The 16,144-nt window shown below is 39.7% G+C and overlaps 2 protein-coding genes and 1 long non-coding RNA gene across 4 annotated transcripts; 2 read left to right on the top strand and 1 right to left on the bottom strand.

The window, feature by feature from the left end:
* Window positions 1–27: 27 nt before the first annotated feature.
* On the bottom strand, window positions 28–4,580 carry smarcb1a (SWI/SNF related, matrix associated, actin dependent regulator of chromatin, subfamily b, member 1a). Of its 2 annotated transcripts, none has more exons than XM_058783861.1 (9): window positions 4,364–4,580; window positions 3,961–4,072; window positions 3,717–3,825; window positions 3,028–3,165; window positions 1,847–1,974; window positions 1,568–1,734; window positions 1,191–1,381; window positions 598–729; window positions 28–395 (listed from the first exon to the last, which is right to left on the bottom strand). In XM_058783861.1, exons 1-9 carry the CDS (start codon window positions 4,445–4,447, stop codon window positions 356–358), a joined length of 1,101 nt encoding a protein of 366 aa, XP_058639844.1. In that variant the 5' UTR covers window positions 4,448–4,580; the 3' UTR covers window positions 28–355. The 2 variants fall into 2 exon arrangements, with proteins under 2 accessions (XP_058639844.1, XP_058639843.1); XM_058783860.1 differs by having other exon boundaries at window positions 29–395; window positions 3,717–3,846.
* On the top strand, window positions 4,562–16,105 carry si:dkey-31c13.1 (uncharacterized protein LOC100002197 homolog). The gene is made up of 5 exons (XM_058783862.1): window positions 4,562–4,693; window positions 4,803–4,954; window positions 5,838–5,954; window positions 9,558–9,710; window positions 15,328–16,105. The coding sequence occupies exons 1-5, from the start codon at window positions 4,567–4,569 to the stop codon at window positions 15,682–15,684; spliced, it is 906 nt and encodes a 301-aa protein (XP_058639845.1). The 5' UTR covers window positions 4,562–4,566; the 3' UTR covers window positions 15,685–16,105.
* On the top strand, window positions 9,717–13,184 carry LOC131545232 (uncharacterized). The gene is made up of 4 exons (XR_009272367.1): window positions 9,717–10,369; window positions 10,630–10,782; window positions 10,951–11,040; window positions 11,975–13,184. It is a non-coding gene; the product is annotated as an uncharacterized LOC131545232 (long non-coding RNA).
* Window positions 16,106–16,144: the final 39 nt, after the last annotated feature.

Raw genomic sequence — 16,144 nt, 5'->3', positions numbered from 1 at the left:
GTTTTTGGAACAAAAAGCATTCTAACAGATTTTCTTAATCTTAATTTTATTTAAAAGCACATTATGTTTACAAAATGGCATCTATACACAAACACAAAACAAGACAAATAAAGATACCATAAAATATTCTCAACATTTCAAGACCGAGACTGTCTGTCTCCAAGATGACAGATACTGGGTACGGGGGCAGGTCACGACAGGCTTTGACTAGGCCAGACTGGAACAGATGCTGCTTTTTTGGATCTGGACTGGCCAGTGGAATGTCTCTATGTTTTTATGTCAGTAACGCTGGGTTGTAGCTCTATTGGTATTTGCCTCTTCAGATTTACATGGTTGTGGGAGGGAGCTGATATTTTCACCATGCTGGGGCCGTGTTTGCAAGTCGTCTCATTCGCCTGAAACAGAAAAAGTTTGATATGAGGATTGAAATAGTCACAACACCTCCAAAATCTCCAAATTAAAATCTGTACAAAGTATTAATATTATTGGTCTGAGAGAAGTAATAGTTTGTCATTGACATATGGCTTGTCTCTCTAGTTGGTACACATCTGCCATGGGGCAAAATGGTATCTTAAGTAAGGCAGTTAATTCTCTTACCTTGTGTTTCTGTCCTGGTCCCTGATCTTCTTCTCCATCTCAGCATCTGTCAGCGTCTCCAGTAGTGGACACCACTGGTCAGCATCACCTGTGTTCCGGATGGCAATCTCCACCGTGGGAAGAGGGTTCTCGCTACAAAGACAAATTGTTTATTTGAGCCAGATCTTTTCTAATAGTTTAAAAAAACTCAGCTAATTTTACATCTTCCTCCCAGAGGAAGGCCTTGACCTTTTTGATGAGTTTTGTAATGTTCCAGGCATCAGACACAGTCTGAAGAGATGTCCAGCTTAGAGAAAGTTCACATTTGTTTGCAAGTTCAAGTTGTGAACACTTTTCTATGATCTTTAGCATATAAATGGAAAAACATTTAAATGAGTCAAACTCTAAAAATTTATTTGTAACCATATGGAGACTATCAACACACAGCAATTGAATAATACTTCTTTAACTAATACTTCACTTTTTACCACATTTTATCTCTGAAAAAGCTTTAAAAGGATTTATATTCAGCCTGGACTGTGATAAAGTGTTCTTTAATAAAGGATTTGAGTGTGTGTGTGTGTGTGTGTGTGTGTGTGCACACAAGTCTGAACCTGAAGGCGTAGGTCCTCTGATGCCAGCTGAGCTGGCCGCGTATGCTGTATGCGATAGTGGTGACAAACTCTCCTCCCAAGCCCAGTTCAGAGCACAGCTTCAGAGCAAACTTCTCAGGAGAGTTCTCCTTCTCAGACATGTCCCATTCAAACTGGTCTACCAGAGATATGTTCCCAACATGGATGTTTAACTACAGAGATAAAAACAAGAGCAATCAAAAATCACGATAATCTATTTTTATTCAGTTGAAAAATAACAACAAAATAATGATACTACTATTTTCATGCATACCACCAGATGGTCAAATTAACTGAATAATAAGCTCTGATGTTTAAAGATAGGATTATTGAAATCAAGGACAGAATGACGCATGTACCTTGATGATGACTCTCTGGTCCATCTGCTCATCCAGTATGCTGTCTGTGGGGTAGGACTCTATCTGCTGTCTGATGGCCGAGGCAATGGCTGGAACAAAGGTCAGTGGGCTCAAATCCAGATCGTCACAAAGGATTTCAGCAAACATCTCCGGAGTCATTAGCTTCTCTATTGGGTCAAGCAAAATAATGAGAGCTCAGGCTATTGTGTAATGCGGAATAAAAAACATATAAAAATAACTTCAATGGATGCTGCTCAGGAAGTGTGTAGGGGAGTCTACCATTCATGTTCCATGTGAAAGCATCACGCAGCTTCTGCCCATCAATCTCCATGTCCAGTCGGATGGGCACCAGGATCTCAGGCTGAGTGGCGTTCTCATGGATGACCGCAGGGTCATGATCATCAAAGCTGTAATAGCACACATCCAGGGTGTTTAAAAACAAACAAAACAAAAAACAGTTAAATTATATACAGGGGTGGGACAAAACAATGTGATACATAACTTGTGTAGACTACAGTAAAAAAAAAATTGGATTTATCTTTTTTTATATCTTTTTGTTGTCTATATTCTGTAGGTTTAATATCAGTGTAGTATAAGTTCTTTTCAGCAGTGTTTAGTTCAAGTGCATAAGGGAAAATCATGCAAGCCCATTTAGCAGGAATGTCTTTAACCTTTATGTCCCAACTGTTTAACGTCTTAAAAACAATAGTCTTTACAATTATGACTGTGCACACAAAGCATGGCAAGACTTCAGCAGTGAAAAAGAATAGTGGACAAAAAATGAAAGTAAATGATAGGGACCGTCAAACACCAAGAAGAAGGATTGTGTACAAACAACACAGAACTATTGCAGTAAAAGTGACAGCAAACCTCAACATTCACCCTAAAGACCCTGTTTGAACATAAAACTGAACACAAAGAGCTTCAAAAAGTCAACATCCATGAAAGAGCTACAATTGCTACAACTTTAATCACAGACAAACCAATGCAAAAAATATGGTGTCATGATGATCATGAAACCTGGACTGTTGGAGCACCAAGATAAACATCTGCTCTTGCCAGACAACTCACTGCGTGCAGTTTTTGGAGAGAAAAGTGAGAAGCAGATTCCCTCCTCCAAAATCTCTCAAGCAAATGGCAGATGTTTTGATAGGCAACATTCAACTGGAGACTATTCAAAAGTTGTATGAATCTATTCAAAGAAAGTTGGAAGCTGTATTAAAGAAATATTGCCTATTTCCCAGCTCCAACACTGTATGCGTGTGTGTGTGTGCGCGTATGGGTGGACTGTCCCTTTAAGCAGACATTAAAACAAAATCATTACAGGAGTGAGTCTTTACATGTTTTCACATATGCTGTCAAAAACTGATGAATTTCACTCAATTTATGAACTGTGATGCTCAGCTCATCGTGAAATTGAAAGATTATTTAAAAAAAATAAAGAGAGAGAAAAATTTCACCAGAGCGGGAAGGTCCTTTTTTTGTCACGTCCCATTCGATTGCGGTTAATGGTGGTGGAGCAAGGCACAGCGTCCAAGTGATGGGAACTGTTGGGAAGAGTGGGCACCCACTGACTGTTTCTCTTGGCTTTCTGCTCCCTGTTAAAAAAAAAACTTGTGTTAAATAAGCAGATGTGCTGTCACGCAACAACTACAGCTGCACAAAAAATGACCTAATAATAAACAGAAGGTTATCATTAGTGTGGATGCTAATGTAGTTATGGTTATCGTTCTCGGTGTGAACGGGCCTTACGTCTACTAAGTAGTGCATCATAAATTCTTCACTAGTGTCATCACTCAAAAATATTCACACGTCTTCGTGTGGCATCTTGGCAAGTGAAAAACATATGTAGATGAATATTGATGTTTATGTATTGATAAACGTGTCCATAAAAATGATTAACTATGATTCTTTATTTTGAATTTATTTCTTGCAAAAACAGAGGAAAGGAGAACCCCAATGAAAGAAGTTTATTTTCCCTAAATGTATTATTTAAATGACCTATATAATGCAACAAGACTATAATATTAATCAATTATGAGAAATGTAATTGGCTGTCATTTTTATTATGAATAAGAATCCTTTTAAATGACCATGTTCAAACAAAGTGTGAGTGCATTTTCTTTATCAAAGGTGAGAAATGGTTTACCTGAGATAGGCTGGAGGTTCAGTGCTGATGGACACGGCCTTGTACTTCTCATCATGTCCTTCAAATATCTCCTCTACTTCTGAGGCCTTCAGCAGCGTCACACTGGTGGCTAAAGTGGTGTAACCGTGATCTAACACAAAACATTGCTTATACTATAAGATAGAAAGTGCCACTTCCAGCTTACTTTAACCCTTTTAGGTCCTTAGACCTCGTATCAAATGTTTACAGTGAATCCCACGCTTACCGTGAGATGATGCTACTATCTTCTTTCTCTCTTCTACTGTCGCTAGTCTTCTTGAGAGTGATGGGTAGCGCTTATATAAGGACCCTCTGAACATACGCAAGTAATTCCCCACCTAAAAACAGACATATAATGGAAAATGATATACGACTGACCAAATAATTAGCCGTAGTTCTGTCAGTGGCTGCACTCTTTATCTCTGGTAAACTCACACACCGCAGAGGACAGCTCTATACTTGATGTGTGAAACACCAGGACTGATTCTTTTCAGTGAATCATCAATCAGTTAGAGATCTTATCCCAAATGACAACAATCTTAGCTAGCTAGCTAATGTATTAGCACTCAATGCAAAACAATATGCGGCTTATACAAACATAAATCCTCGTAAAAAAGATTAGTGCACACCTCTGATCCAATCATGTAAAATTCTCCATCCTCCTCCAGTTGGAATTTAATAGGTTTCTGTCCGTATGTTTTGCTTAACGCCATGTTGAACGTGAGCGCGACCCGTTCCGTTGAACATGCGTATTAGAGAAGCGCCGGAAGTGGCTAGAAGGGATACCGCTACGGGCGGAAGTGACGCAAGTCTTGCAAAATCTCGCGGCGAAATGCCGAACGGTTGTTGTCAACGATTCCCCTCAAAGGGGTGTTTTGATCGTAAATTTAGGGGGTTCGAGGAGGACACAATGACAAAGTTCGTCGTTTGGACGAAAGACAAGGCTTTTGGTGTGGACGGTGAGTTTTTGTACGTTAGCTCTGAAATGACAAGATTTAAATCAGGTTTTATTTGGTGTATTTCCCAAAGCTGAGAAAACTTATTTACTTAGTTAACTTACGTTTACAGACCCCAAACCCATATCCAAAAAAATTAAGTGGAAACTCCAATATGTTCCTTTTGACGGGATACCCTTCATGGTGGTGGGGAGGAGGGTCTACTCCTGTCACCAAGGGGTGGACAAGCACAAACATGAAAAACTGACAAGACAACTACAACTGGTATGTCAATGAACAGTTACCCTGCCTGCACTTTGCCTCACACATATGTGATCCTGGACCACAAAACCAGTCATAAGGGTAATTTTTGAAATTGTGATTTATACATCTGAATAAATAAGCTTTCCATTGATGTATGGTTTGTTAGGATAGGACAATATTTGGCCGAGAAAATAGCCTTTAAAGTTGTCCAAATTAAGTCCTTAGCAATGCATATTACTAATCAAAAATTACGTTTTGATATATTTACGGTCAGGGATGGGCAGTATTTCAAATACATGTATTTGAAAAAAACAAAATACTATTTTGTTTTTAAATAACTTTTTGCGTTTAAATACATTTAATCTTAGTATTTTTGTATTTCCAAAATACAAAAGGTACTTTGCCAATCAAACTCTTTATTAGACTGCTGATTTCCTGCAGGGATGGGCAGTACTATTTTGTATTTAAATACCTTTGGAAAAAGTCAAATGTATTTTGTATTTAAATACATTTAATCTTAGTATTTTTGTATTTTGAAAATACAAGAATACTAAGCTTAAATATATTTAAAATACAAAATAGTATTAATAGTCAAATACATGTATTTGAAATACTGCCCATCCCTGTTTACTGTAGGTAATTTACAAAATCTCTTCATGGAACATGATCTTTACTTAATATCCTAATGATTTTTTGGCATAAAAGAAAAATCGATAATTTTGACCCATACAATGTATTGTTGGCTATTGGTACAAATATACCTGTGCTACTTAAGACTGGTTTTGTGGTCCAGGGTCACGTATCTCATATTATGTGGAGAGTCAGAAGTAGCTTATTGAAAGTAGCTTATAGCTCACCCTGATATATCAACACAGATGAACTGTATATTGTGTATTGTCTTTAGCTTGATGACCACTCAGACCATTGTTATGAAGAGAGGCGACGTCTTCAAGACTCGAAGAAACTGGACTGCCCAGCCAGAATATATGTGGTTCATCTAATCAGATTCCCTGATTACAAGGTGTATATATTTATATTTATTCAGTGACTGAGCTAAATATTTGACTATAAATGTTGATACTCTGTAACATAATTAAGGGAACCAACAACAAAATTTAAGTTTTAAAGCAAAATGTAACTTTATAGTGTGTGTCAGTAATGTCAGTATAGTATGTAATGCAGTGTGTGTGTTGCGTGTGTAATGAATATATCAGTATGTTATGTACGTGAAGAAAACAAAAGTCACAGACTGACGAAGAAAGAAAGCAATGTGTCAGTGTAAAGGGGAAATCAAAATAAGTTCAAGTTCAAGTTCAAGTTGAGCTTTATTGTCATTCTGCTACATGTGTGGACATATAGTGGAACGAAATGTCGTGTCTCGCAGGACCACGGTGCTACATACTAGTTAGACATGAGATACACATACAGCAATGCAAATATAGGAAATAAACAAAAAAACAAAAAACACAATAGGGCTATACAACAGTTTAACCATCTGACTATACATATACTATAACTACTATACCTAGTTGACTACACGTACACAAACTGAGACTGTACAAGAACTTTACATAAATACTGTACATGAAATAGTGCTAAAGAGATATTTGTACATGAAATTGTGCAAGAAATATATATTTTTTACATTAAATTGTTCAGAAGAGAGATTTTGTGGGAAGCAGCGCATAGTGCAAAAGAGTTAGTAGTGCAATGCTCCAGTAAACATATATTATCTTATTGAGTCTTTGTTGCAGGGAGTGTTTATAGAAAGTGTCTAGTGTGCATATAGTGGGACGAGTGCGTTACTACAGGTGGTTTGTATAGCCCACTCACCTGTGTGTAGCACACCCAGAATTGCACTTAGCAGAAATTTGTCAATAGTTATTTATAGTTGGGGGGCTGAGGTGTTCATGGTTTCAGAGCGGGGACAGGGAGATTGGAGTTAAGAGCTCTCACAGCCTGGGGAAAGAAGCTGTTGAGCAATCTGACAGAACGAGCTTTGATACTCCGGTACCTTTTTCCTGATGGCAGGAGCTGGAAGAGGTTGTGGGAGGGGTGGGTGGGGTCCTTCACGATGCTGGAGGCCTTGCTGGAGCATCGTGCAAGGAAAATGTCCAGGATGGAGGGAAGAGGGGCACCGATGATCTTTGCGGCAGTGTTCACTGTCCGTTGTAGGGTCTTGCGGTCAGCAGCACTGCAGTTCCCATACCAGACAGTGATGCAGCTGGTCAGCACACTCTCAATGGTGCCCCTGTAAAAGGTGGTGAGGATGGGTGGAGGGAGACTTGCCCTTTTCAGCTGATGGAGAAAGTAGAGGCGCTGTTGTCCCTTCTTGTTGAGTGACGTGACGTTGGTGGTCCAGGTGAGATCCTTTGTGATGTGCACCCCAGGAATTTAGTGCTACCGACTCTCCACGGTTGAGCCGTCGATGGTCAGTGGGGGGTGGTCAACAGAGTTTCTCCTGAAGTCCATCACAACCTCTTTTGTCTTACCCACATTGAGGGACAGGTTGTTAGCACCACACCATTCGGCCAGCTGTGCCACTTCCTCTCTGTAGTGCGTTTCATCGTTGTTGCTGATGAGGCCTACCACTGTTGTGTCATCAGCAAACTTGATGATGTGGTTGGAGCTGGACTTGGCAGTGCAGTCGGGTCAGCAGCGTGAAGAGCAGCGGGCTGAGCACACAGCCTTGTGGGGCCCCTGTGCTCAGTGTGGTAGTGCTCGAGGTGTTGCGGCCGATACGGACTGACTGAGGTCTTGCAGTTAAAAAGTCCAGGATCCAATTACAGAGGGAGGTGTTAATGCCCAGCAGGTTTAGTTTGTGGATGAGCTGTTGTGGGATTATTGTATTGAATGCTGAGCTGAAGTCGATGAACAGCATTCTTACATAGGAGTCTTTCTGTTCCAGGTGAGTAAGAGCTAGGTGGAGAGTGGTGGATATTGCATCGTCCGTGGAACGGTTTGAACGATATTCAAACTGGAGTGGGTCCAGCGTGCTTGGGAGACTGGACTTGATGTGATGCATGACTAACCTCTCAAAGCACTTCATCATGATTGGGGTCAGTGCTATGGGACGATAGTCATTCAGACAGGACACATGTGACTTCTTTGGTACTGGGATTATGGAGGTGGATTTGAGACACGTGGGGACGACTGCCTGGCTCAGCGAGATGTTGAAGATGTCTGTTAAGACATTCGTCAGCTGTGCAGCACAGTCTCTCAGTACACGTCCAGGTATGTTGTCAGGGCCCGCAGCCTTTCGTGGGTTAATCCTGGATAGGGTCTTCCTTACATCGGCTGGGGAGAGACAGAGTACCTGGTCGTTTGGAGATGTGGGTAGTTTCTGTGCAGGTGTGTCGTTCTGTATCTCAAATCGTGAGTAGAAGTGGTTGAGTGCCTCTGGTAGGGATGTGTCATCGTCACTGGCCTGTGGTGGGGCCTTGTAGTCAGTGATGGTCTGAATGGCTTGCCACAGGGTCCGAGTGTCTTTACTGTCGCTGAAGTTGTTGTTGATTTTTTTAGCATACTGATGTTTTGCCTTCTTGATGCCACGAGACAGATTGGCTCTTGCTGTTTGGAGGGCTGCTTTATCTCCTGATCTGAATGCTTCATCTCTGGTCTTTAGCAGCCCACGAACCTCTGCTGTCATCCATGGCTTCTGGTTGGCACGTGTGGTGATGGTCTTGGTGACTGTCACATCATCTATGCACTTTTTGATGTAAGCAGTCACAGTTTCAGTGTACTCCTGTAGGTCTGTGTGGTTGTTGTAGGTGGCCGCCTCTTTAAACATGTTCCAGTCTGTGTCCTGGAAGCAGTCCTGCAGTGCTGAGGTAGCATTTTCTGGCCATACCGTGATTTGCTTTTGAACCGGTTTGGTGAGTTTCAGAAGTGGTCTGTATGCTGGGATTAGCATAACAGAGATGTGGTCCGAGTACCCGAGGTGGGGGCGGGGTTCAGCTTTGTATGCATTTTTTGTATGCAGCGGAATCTCTGTCCGCTCGGTAGCAGGTTAGCCCGTGCAGCTGAATGGCGGAGTCCGGGATGTTGTTCTTTAGCCATGTTTCAGTGAAAACAAACACACAACAATCCCTTGCCTCATGCTGTGTAGACCGACTGAGTTGAATTAAGTCCAGTTTGTTTTCCAGAGAGCGAACGTTTGAGAGCATGAGTGTTGGAAGAGCCGGTCTTGAGGGGTTAGCCCTTAGCCTGGCTCGTATACCTCCGCGCTTACCGCGCTTCCGTCCTCTCTCACACCGCTTGCGACGCCGCCTTGTACGGGTAGCGTCAGTAGGCGAGGCCGCGGTCTCGAGGTCCGACTCCAGCAGTAAACAAAGGCCTCGTAGCTTCTCAGTAGCCGCCGGCGAGAGTTTGTGTTTGTATGTGTTGTCGATATCCAAAAGGCTTTGGCGATCATAGATGTATCCCGGAGTGATCTCCCGATGAATTAGCGGTAAATTGACATTGTTTGGAGACGAACAGACGACATTAAAAGACATAAAAGCACCGTCTTTGGGACCCGGAGAAGCCGCTGCGTCTGAGCGCGCCGCCATCTTGGATAAGAAAAAGTATCCAAGTATAGGTGCCTACAAGTAAGAAAATGAATTGGTATTATATGTTTTTTCAGATACCTGATGACATTCATAAACAGAGGAAGGAGAGCGCTGGGCGTCTGAGATGTGCCTTAACAAAAAACCCATCAGCAGTGACGCTTGAGGAGCAATATGTTGCCTGCTTCCCAAGGATCGAGGAGCACAAAAACCATCCTGTGGTAGGAGAGGTCAGCAATCATTTATTTTCAGGAGATCTGTTTACATGATGAATTACATTGTCAAAGAGTAGGGATGTAACGATTCACGATTTTGATTTCACGATTCAATTTTCTCACAATTTTTTTTAACAAAATGAGATTGAAGACTTTATACAGTAAATGAAAAGATGTAGTGTTTCCTGGGTTACCGCTGTAAACAAAGCAGAGCTGCCTAATGAACTCTACTTTAATATGCATTGTTCAGAGGCAAGATGAAAAGAAAATACCATGTAAACTTTTTTAAAGTTAGTCAGTTCCCCTCAGAGATACATTCATATAAACTCTCAGTCCAATTGACCGTTTGCAAAGAGCTTGATTGACAGGCGATCTGACCAATCAGAACACGGATATTGCTATCCGCCATCTTGCCCGACAAACAAAACACAACAGGCACAGTAAACTAACGTCGGTTGTTAACATGAAAAATGGTGAAAAGGTGCTCGTATGGGACTTGCAACGCAGACAACAGCAGGCTGGGCAATATACAGTTTCACCTGTTCCCTAAACCTCACAGAAATCCGGAGAAGTGTATGAAATGGATACGTTTGTGTGGACGACTTCACCAGCAACTGAGTGTGGACAAGCTGAGAAATCATTCCACAGGCAAACACATCTATGCGTGTTCAAAGGTAACACAATTATACATACTGCACCTTTTTAACTGTGTAGCACAATCCTTGTTTTATTTTGTACGTTTTACAAATTTTTTATAACCGGAGAAATGTATTGTTAAAAGCCTTGGATATCTAACATTAGCAAACCTAAAGCAGTTTTCCTGACATTTCTGCCATCTGGCCTGTACTGTGCTGTATGAATTTCCTTTTAAGATACTTAAGACGTAATTTAGGATGACTAACGTTAAGTCCATTCCTCTGTCATTAAACTACAGCACTTCGTTGACGGCCGGCCAACACCCGCTCACCCTGATCCTCTGCCAGCATTGACATATGACCGTAGTAACGTTACACCTGCGAAATGTCTGCCAAAGCATCTTTGGCAGACGACGAGTTGACAGCAAGCCAGACAATGCTGAAAACATCAGGTGTTTCTCTTATATAAAGAAAAAGCAAATAATAAAAACAAAGCAATATTTTTTGTTCTATACATGACATTACAAATTACAGTTACATTACTTAGCATATAACGTGCTAAGCATATTATTTTGTTAATATTGAATGTATATATCATATTTACACGTGTGATCTACAAGACGTTTCCGTGGATATTACAGGAGAGATGGCAACAGAATCATTAATGGAGGATACCACTACAGAGGAGAGCACTATGGTTACTGAAATGGGTATGTGTTTTGTTTTTTGTTACAGTGATCTCTCTAATTGCACAGGGCTGGTAGGAAATACTCAAAAAAGAACCAGTCTAGTTTAGTTTTCATTTTTCATTTCTGCATCAAAGTGAATGCATTCCAGATGGTAATCATTGTCACACTTAACAAAAAATAAAAATAAAAAATCACACCATGGCATCCCAGTTATCCCCATCTGTCCTATACCTTGGTAATAGTACTCATGATCACGTTTAAGACTGTAGCTGTCATTACTGTGCTTCTGGAGGTATTGACAACCTGTGTAGCTGTATTGGTCTGGGCACTTTACTTCTAAAAGTCCATAGCTTTTGTCGTAGCTGCACTGAAGGACTTTCCTGTCAGGAGATGTACCTAAGTGGGCGGCGCTGGGATTGATGACAAAGCCACACATGTAGACTTGGTTTCCTGTGACTTCTGTGTATTGGGCTGCAGCAACTGGCTCAAGTTCCAGGCCTCTCTTCATTGCTTTGGTTTGCAGTGTCTTCTTCCTCAGCATGCTGATGGCAAGCTGCTCGTAGTCTGCTTTCCTGGAGTATACTCTCTTGAAAGAGGATGCAGCAAGACGAGGAGAGCGGACACAGTGCCAGATGTTGTTGGTGCTCTCTTGTCTGGTTTCTTTCTCCAGTGCCTCCGATTCAGACTTTGAGACCATCATGGCATTGTAGAATTCCATCTGTTCTTTTGTTAGGACTGTAAAGAAAGTGCTTGGTTGTGGTGGCAAAGGGAAAACTGGAAAATCATCAGTAGTGTTTGATAGGGAGGATCTTGGCCAAGTGTTGTTCAATAATGGGAGCTACACACACGCAAGAAAAGAAAAAAAATATTGCAATGTTTGTAAGTTATTTACATTGTGTTTATGTCCTGTGTTAATAAAACACTAGCTTTAATCATTTCATTCTTATGTTTACAGAGTGCACAGATGACCAACTCCAGATAAAAGAAACACAAGAGGAACTGGAAAGACAATGATTTGCTAAGGGACAAAATACAAACTCATCAGGCTCGTTACCCACTAACACCAGAGACTATAAATAACAGCAGTGTCCCTAACTACTTCAAATACTGCACTGGGTTCACTTACGATGAATTTAATAATCTGTGCAGATTTTTCAGACTACCAGATAATGAAACAGTCCCGCTAAAACACATCCTCTTGAAATATGATCAATTGAACAGGCACATCCACCATATGCCTTTACGTCAACAATTTCTACTTGTACTTATGAAACTAAGACAAAACTTCAACCTGAAGAGCTAGCTTTCAAATTTCAAATTGATGTGCAAAGTGTTAATACTTTATTCGGTTATTGGATTGACTTCATGTATGGCATGCTAGGTAATCTGTCTGTTTGGCCACACAGGGACATCATCACAGAAAACATGCCTGCAGAGTTTCCAACAACTTTTGCAATTCTTGATTGCACAGAGATAAAGCTAGAGAAACCCAGCTCACTGTTAGACTTATTCTAACTACAAGTCTACTAACACACTTAAGTCTTTAATAGCCTGTGATCCTCGTGGCTCCATTATGTTTGCATCTACACTTTACACAGGATCAATTTCTGACCAGGAGCTATTTAGACAGTGCAAAATCAAAGATTTACTGAAAGGTCTGCTTCAGTGTGGCTATCTTAAGAGAGATGATGGGCTCATGGTGGATAAGGGATTTCTCATTGAGAAAGATGTGAAGGAGCTTGGCCTTAAACTAAACATTCCTCCGTTTACAAAGTCAAATCTTCAAATGCTAGTCCCAGATGTTCAGATAACAAAAAAAAATTGCCGAACACAGAGAGCATGTAGAAAGAGCAATAGCCAAAGTCAGAAAATTTAAGATAGTATCTGGTAGGATCCCTAATTCCACGTTAGGAAATATAAATCAGATATGGTTTCTGGTGTGTATGTTGTCTCATTTCCAGCGACACATCATTCCAAATTAAGGGACAGCAACGTGCTCCAGTTAATTTGTGGCCATGTTTTCTCTCTCCCTGTCACACAAGTTATTATAATGAATTTGCATTTTGTATCCAATTTGTAACCTTTCAATTGTTATATTGTGAATGTTTTATTTTGTAATAAACTGTGGCTGGCAGCAAATTATAATAAATAAATCTTAATCTGTATCAAGTTTTAATATGTATCACTGCTTTACCTGGTAGCTCAAACTACTTCCATGAGGGTACTTTTCCAGACCCACTGCTACATCTTTTGGTGGCCTGTTTGCTATTTAGCTCAATAGGTGTCCCTGTCAATCCTCTCAATAACTCAAAATCCTCATTTGTCACTTCAGACAAAATTCACGTCTGCTTGTCATAAAAATCCAGATTACTGGTACTCCAACGATACAGTAAATTACGTGGTTTATCATATTTGGTATTTCTATCCTTCTTTATAAAACATGACAGAAAAAACCTCACCTGCCAATGCTGTAGTGACAGAAGGTGGGATTCCGTTTCCAGTTTGTCTTCGCCTTCGCCACCACAACAGCTGTTACGGGTAGCGGTTTTATTTTTCTGCTTCTTGGCTTATGCCACTGTTGTGGCAGGCTTGTGGGGGACTGGGCTGAGATCCTGTTAATATTTTGGGCTTGTGGAACTAACCAGACATTAGGGGTGCATATATGTTTTTTAGCCTGGTTCTCATAAGAGAACCTGGAGATTTGGTTTGGTCCTCACACTGTGTGACCCATTAAATATAACTATAAAAATAAATTAAGAATAGCGATAATATTATTGCACTTTATTTATTTATTTTTAAATAAAATAAACAAAACAATAAAGTGTAATAATACTATTACATTTTTAAATAAAAAGGGAGTATTAGATACAATTAATTTATAGTAAACTTAAAAATAAAATGCTAATATTTACTTTTTTATATACATATGAATTTTCATCATTTTCAAAACTAAAATCAGCAAGCTTTTATTTTGGCGGGCAAGTAAGTATATGCGCTGCCGTGCCGATTGAAGAGTGTCAGTGTTCAGTTTGATTAGAAAGCTTACACAGTATTATAGTTTGTCTAAAACGGTGATTGTGCATTAACAGCTGTCAACCATGTTATGTTTATATAATATATAAATTATATGAATATACATACAGTCATGGCCAAAAATATCGGCACCCTTGGTAAATATGATCAAAGAAGGCTGTGAAAATTAATCTGCATTGTTAATCCTTTTGACCTTTTATTAAAAAAAAATCACAAAAATCTAACTGAAACTGCCTGGAAGAGGACGTGTGTCTGTATTGTCCTAATGCACGGTGAGGAGAGTTTGAGTGGCTAAAGACTCTCCAAGGACCACAGCTGGAGAAGTGCAGAAAATAGTTGAGTCTGGGGGTCAGATAACCTTTAAAAAATTGTCAAACCGCACCTACATCACCACATGTTGTTTGGGAGGGTTTCAAGAAAAATTCTCCTAGCTTATCCAAAAACAAACTCCAGCATATTCAGTTATCAGACACGACTGGAACTTCAAATGGGACTGGCTTCTATGGTCAGATGAAACTAAAAAAATGAGCTTTTTAGCAGCAAACACTCAAGATGGATAAAAAGTACCCCATGTGTACAATGAAATATACTATATGTCTGTAATATAATATACAATGTGTATTAGAGAAAAACATTTATTTCATAATGATATTTCCCCCCATTTTAAATTCTTATTATCCAATGAAAGGTTAGACTTTGTGAATTTTTTCTTAAATAAAAGATCAAAAGGATTAACAATGCAGATTAATTTTCACAGCCTTCTTTGTTCATAATTACCAAGGGTGCCGATATTTTTGGCCATGACTATATATGCATGTAAATACATGTGAATATTTAAAATATATATACATGCATGTGTGTGTGTTTATATATACATAATAATTATACACAGTACGCACACATATATTATGTAAACAAAAACTTTTATTTGACAGCACTATTTTATTTCATTTCGAGTCACATTCACATCCTAAATATATCCCTCGAATGCATATTGCAGACCTTTCTGTCTGCATCTGTCTGATATCAACATGTCATTTTTTCCAGAAGTTATTCATTATTTCCCCAGGGAGTGCACGAATTGACAGTGGTGTCGAAAGCTTGTCGGACGTAGCAACAGTAACTAAGGGTATCGCAATTTGTTTGGGATCTCAACCGATTTGAATTGTCACATATTTGAATAGATTTTCAACCGGCTCGCAGTTAAGCGTTACATCCCTATCAAAGAGTTACAACCATTCTCTAAAGGACATATGATATTATTGATCACTTTAGGTTCGTGAGCCAGTGGACACTAGCAGCACCCCTCCCAGTGACAGCATCATTCCTCACAAAGACACCAGCAAGACAAAGAAAAGGCGAAGGTGTGAGAGCTTACTGCGTGAAATTTCAGATCTCACTTACCATCTACAGGATGAGCCATTTCTGGAGTCCTTGACTGTTCGCCTGAATGACCTTTTGGAGGATGTGAGGCGTCATACCCCTCACGATGACGACACCCGTCCACTGTCTGACACACCTCCATCCAAAAAAATGAGATACCTTGAAACCCTCAGCATAATTCCCAAAAAACATCCATCTGGAAAGTTTGGCCATTGTGCTGAAGCAATGAAAGCAAGCTTCAAGCCTTAAACGCAGATGTAATGTAGTTTTTTTGCTTGTTGCATTGGGTTGCATAAATATTTGCATGACATTCTTTAGTGTTTGTTATTGTTCCTTGCATTGTTCCTATTAATGACCACAAAATAATCATTAAAAACATGTTTTTCTGATAATGGACGCTGATTGCCTGAGACCTTGTTCTCCTCAGTTCTCCTCCTAATTTTAAAGCTTTAATTCTACAATATCTAAAAACAGCTTTATGTTTGAAAAATAAGAAGGGTGTAAATTTGTTGTGATTTATCTTTATATATTGTTTGTTTATGCACATTTTGCTTATCCTAATGTTTACCCTGGCTGTATTTGTAATTTTAGTAAAATAAATAAGAATGAAAGAAATGGATTTATAAACCTTTACCACTTTAACAGTTAATTTAATTTAAATGAATTAATACCCATGTTATTTATAAATAATTACCTGTTTTAATATTTA

Source organism: Onychostoma macrolepis, chromosome 08, assembly GCF_012432095.1.
Source record: "Onychostoma macrolepis isolate SWU-2019 chromosome 08, ASM1243209v1, whole genome shotgun sequence".
In the NCBI taxonomy this organism is placed as follows: domain Eukaryota; kingdom Metazoa; phylum Chordata; class Actinopteri; order Cypriniformes; family Cyprinidae; genus Onychostoma; species Onychostoma macrolepis.
The sequence above is the reverse complement of the archived record's forward strand: the minus strand, read 5'-3'. Positions and strand labels throughout refer to the sequence as shown.

Bases quoted from the DNA above. Each gene is read 5' to 3' on its own strand.
- smarcb1a (XM_058783860.1), bottom strand. From the start codon at position 4,447: ATGGCGTTAAGCAAAACATACGGACAGAAACCTATTAAATTCCAACTG. The intron at 1,382-1,567 runs GTACATGCGTCA...TTATCTCTGTAG, and splicing joins ACCAGAGAGTCATCATCAAG to TTAAACATCCATGTTGGGAA. The intron at 730-1,190 runs GTTCAGACTTGT...TTGTCTTTGTAG, and splicing joins CAGAGGACCTACGCCTTCAG to CGAGAACCCTCTTCCCACGG.
- si:dkey-31c13.1 (XM_058783862.1), top strand. From the start codon at position 4,567: ATGCCGAACGGTTGTTGTCAACGATTCCCCTCAAAGGGGTGTTTTGAT. The intron at 4,955-5,837 runs GTATGTCAATGA...TATTGTCTTTAG, and splicing joins TGACAAGACAACTACAACTG to CTTGATGACCACTCAGACCA. The intron at 9,711-15,327 runs GTCAGCAATCAT...TGATCACTTTAG, and splicing joins ACCATCCTGTGGTAGGAGAG to GTTCGTGAGCCAGTGGACAC.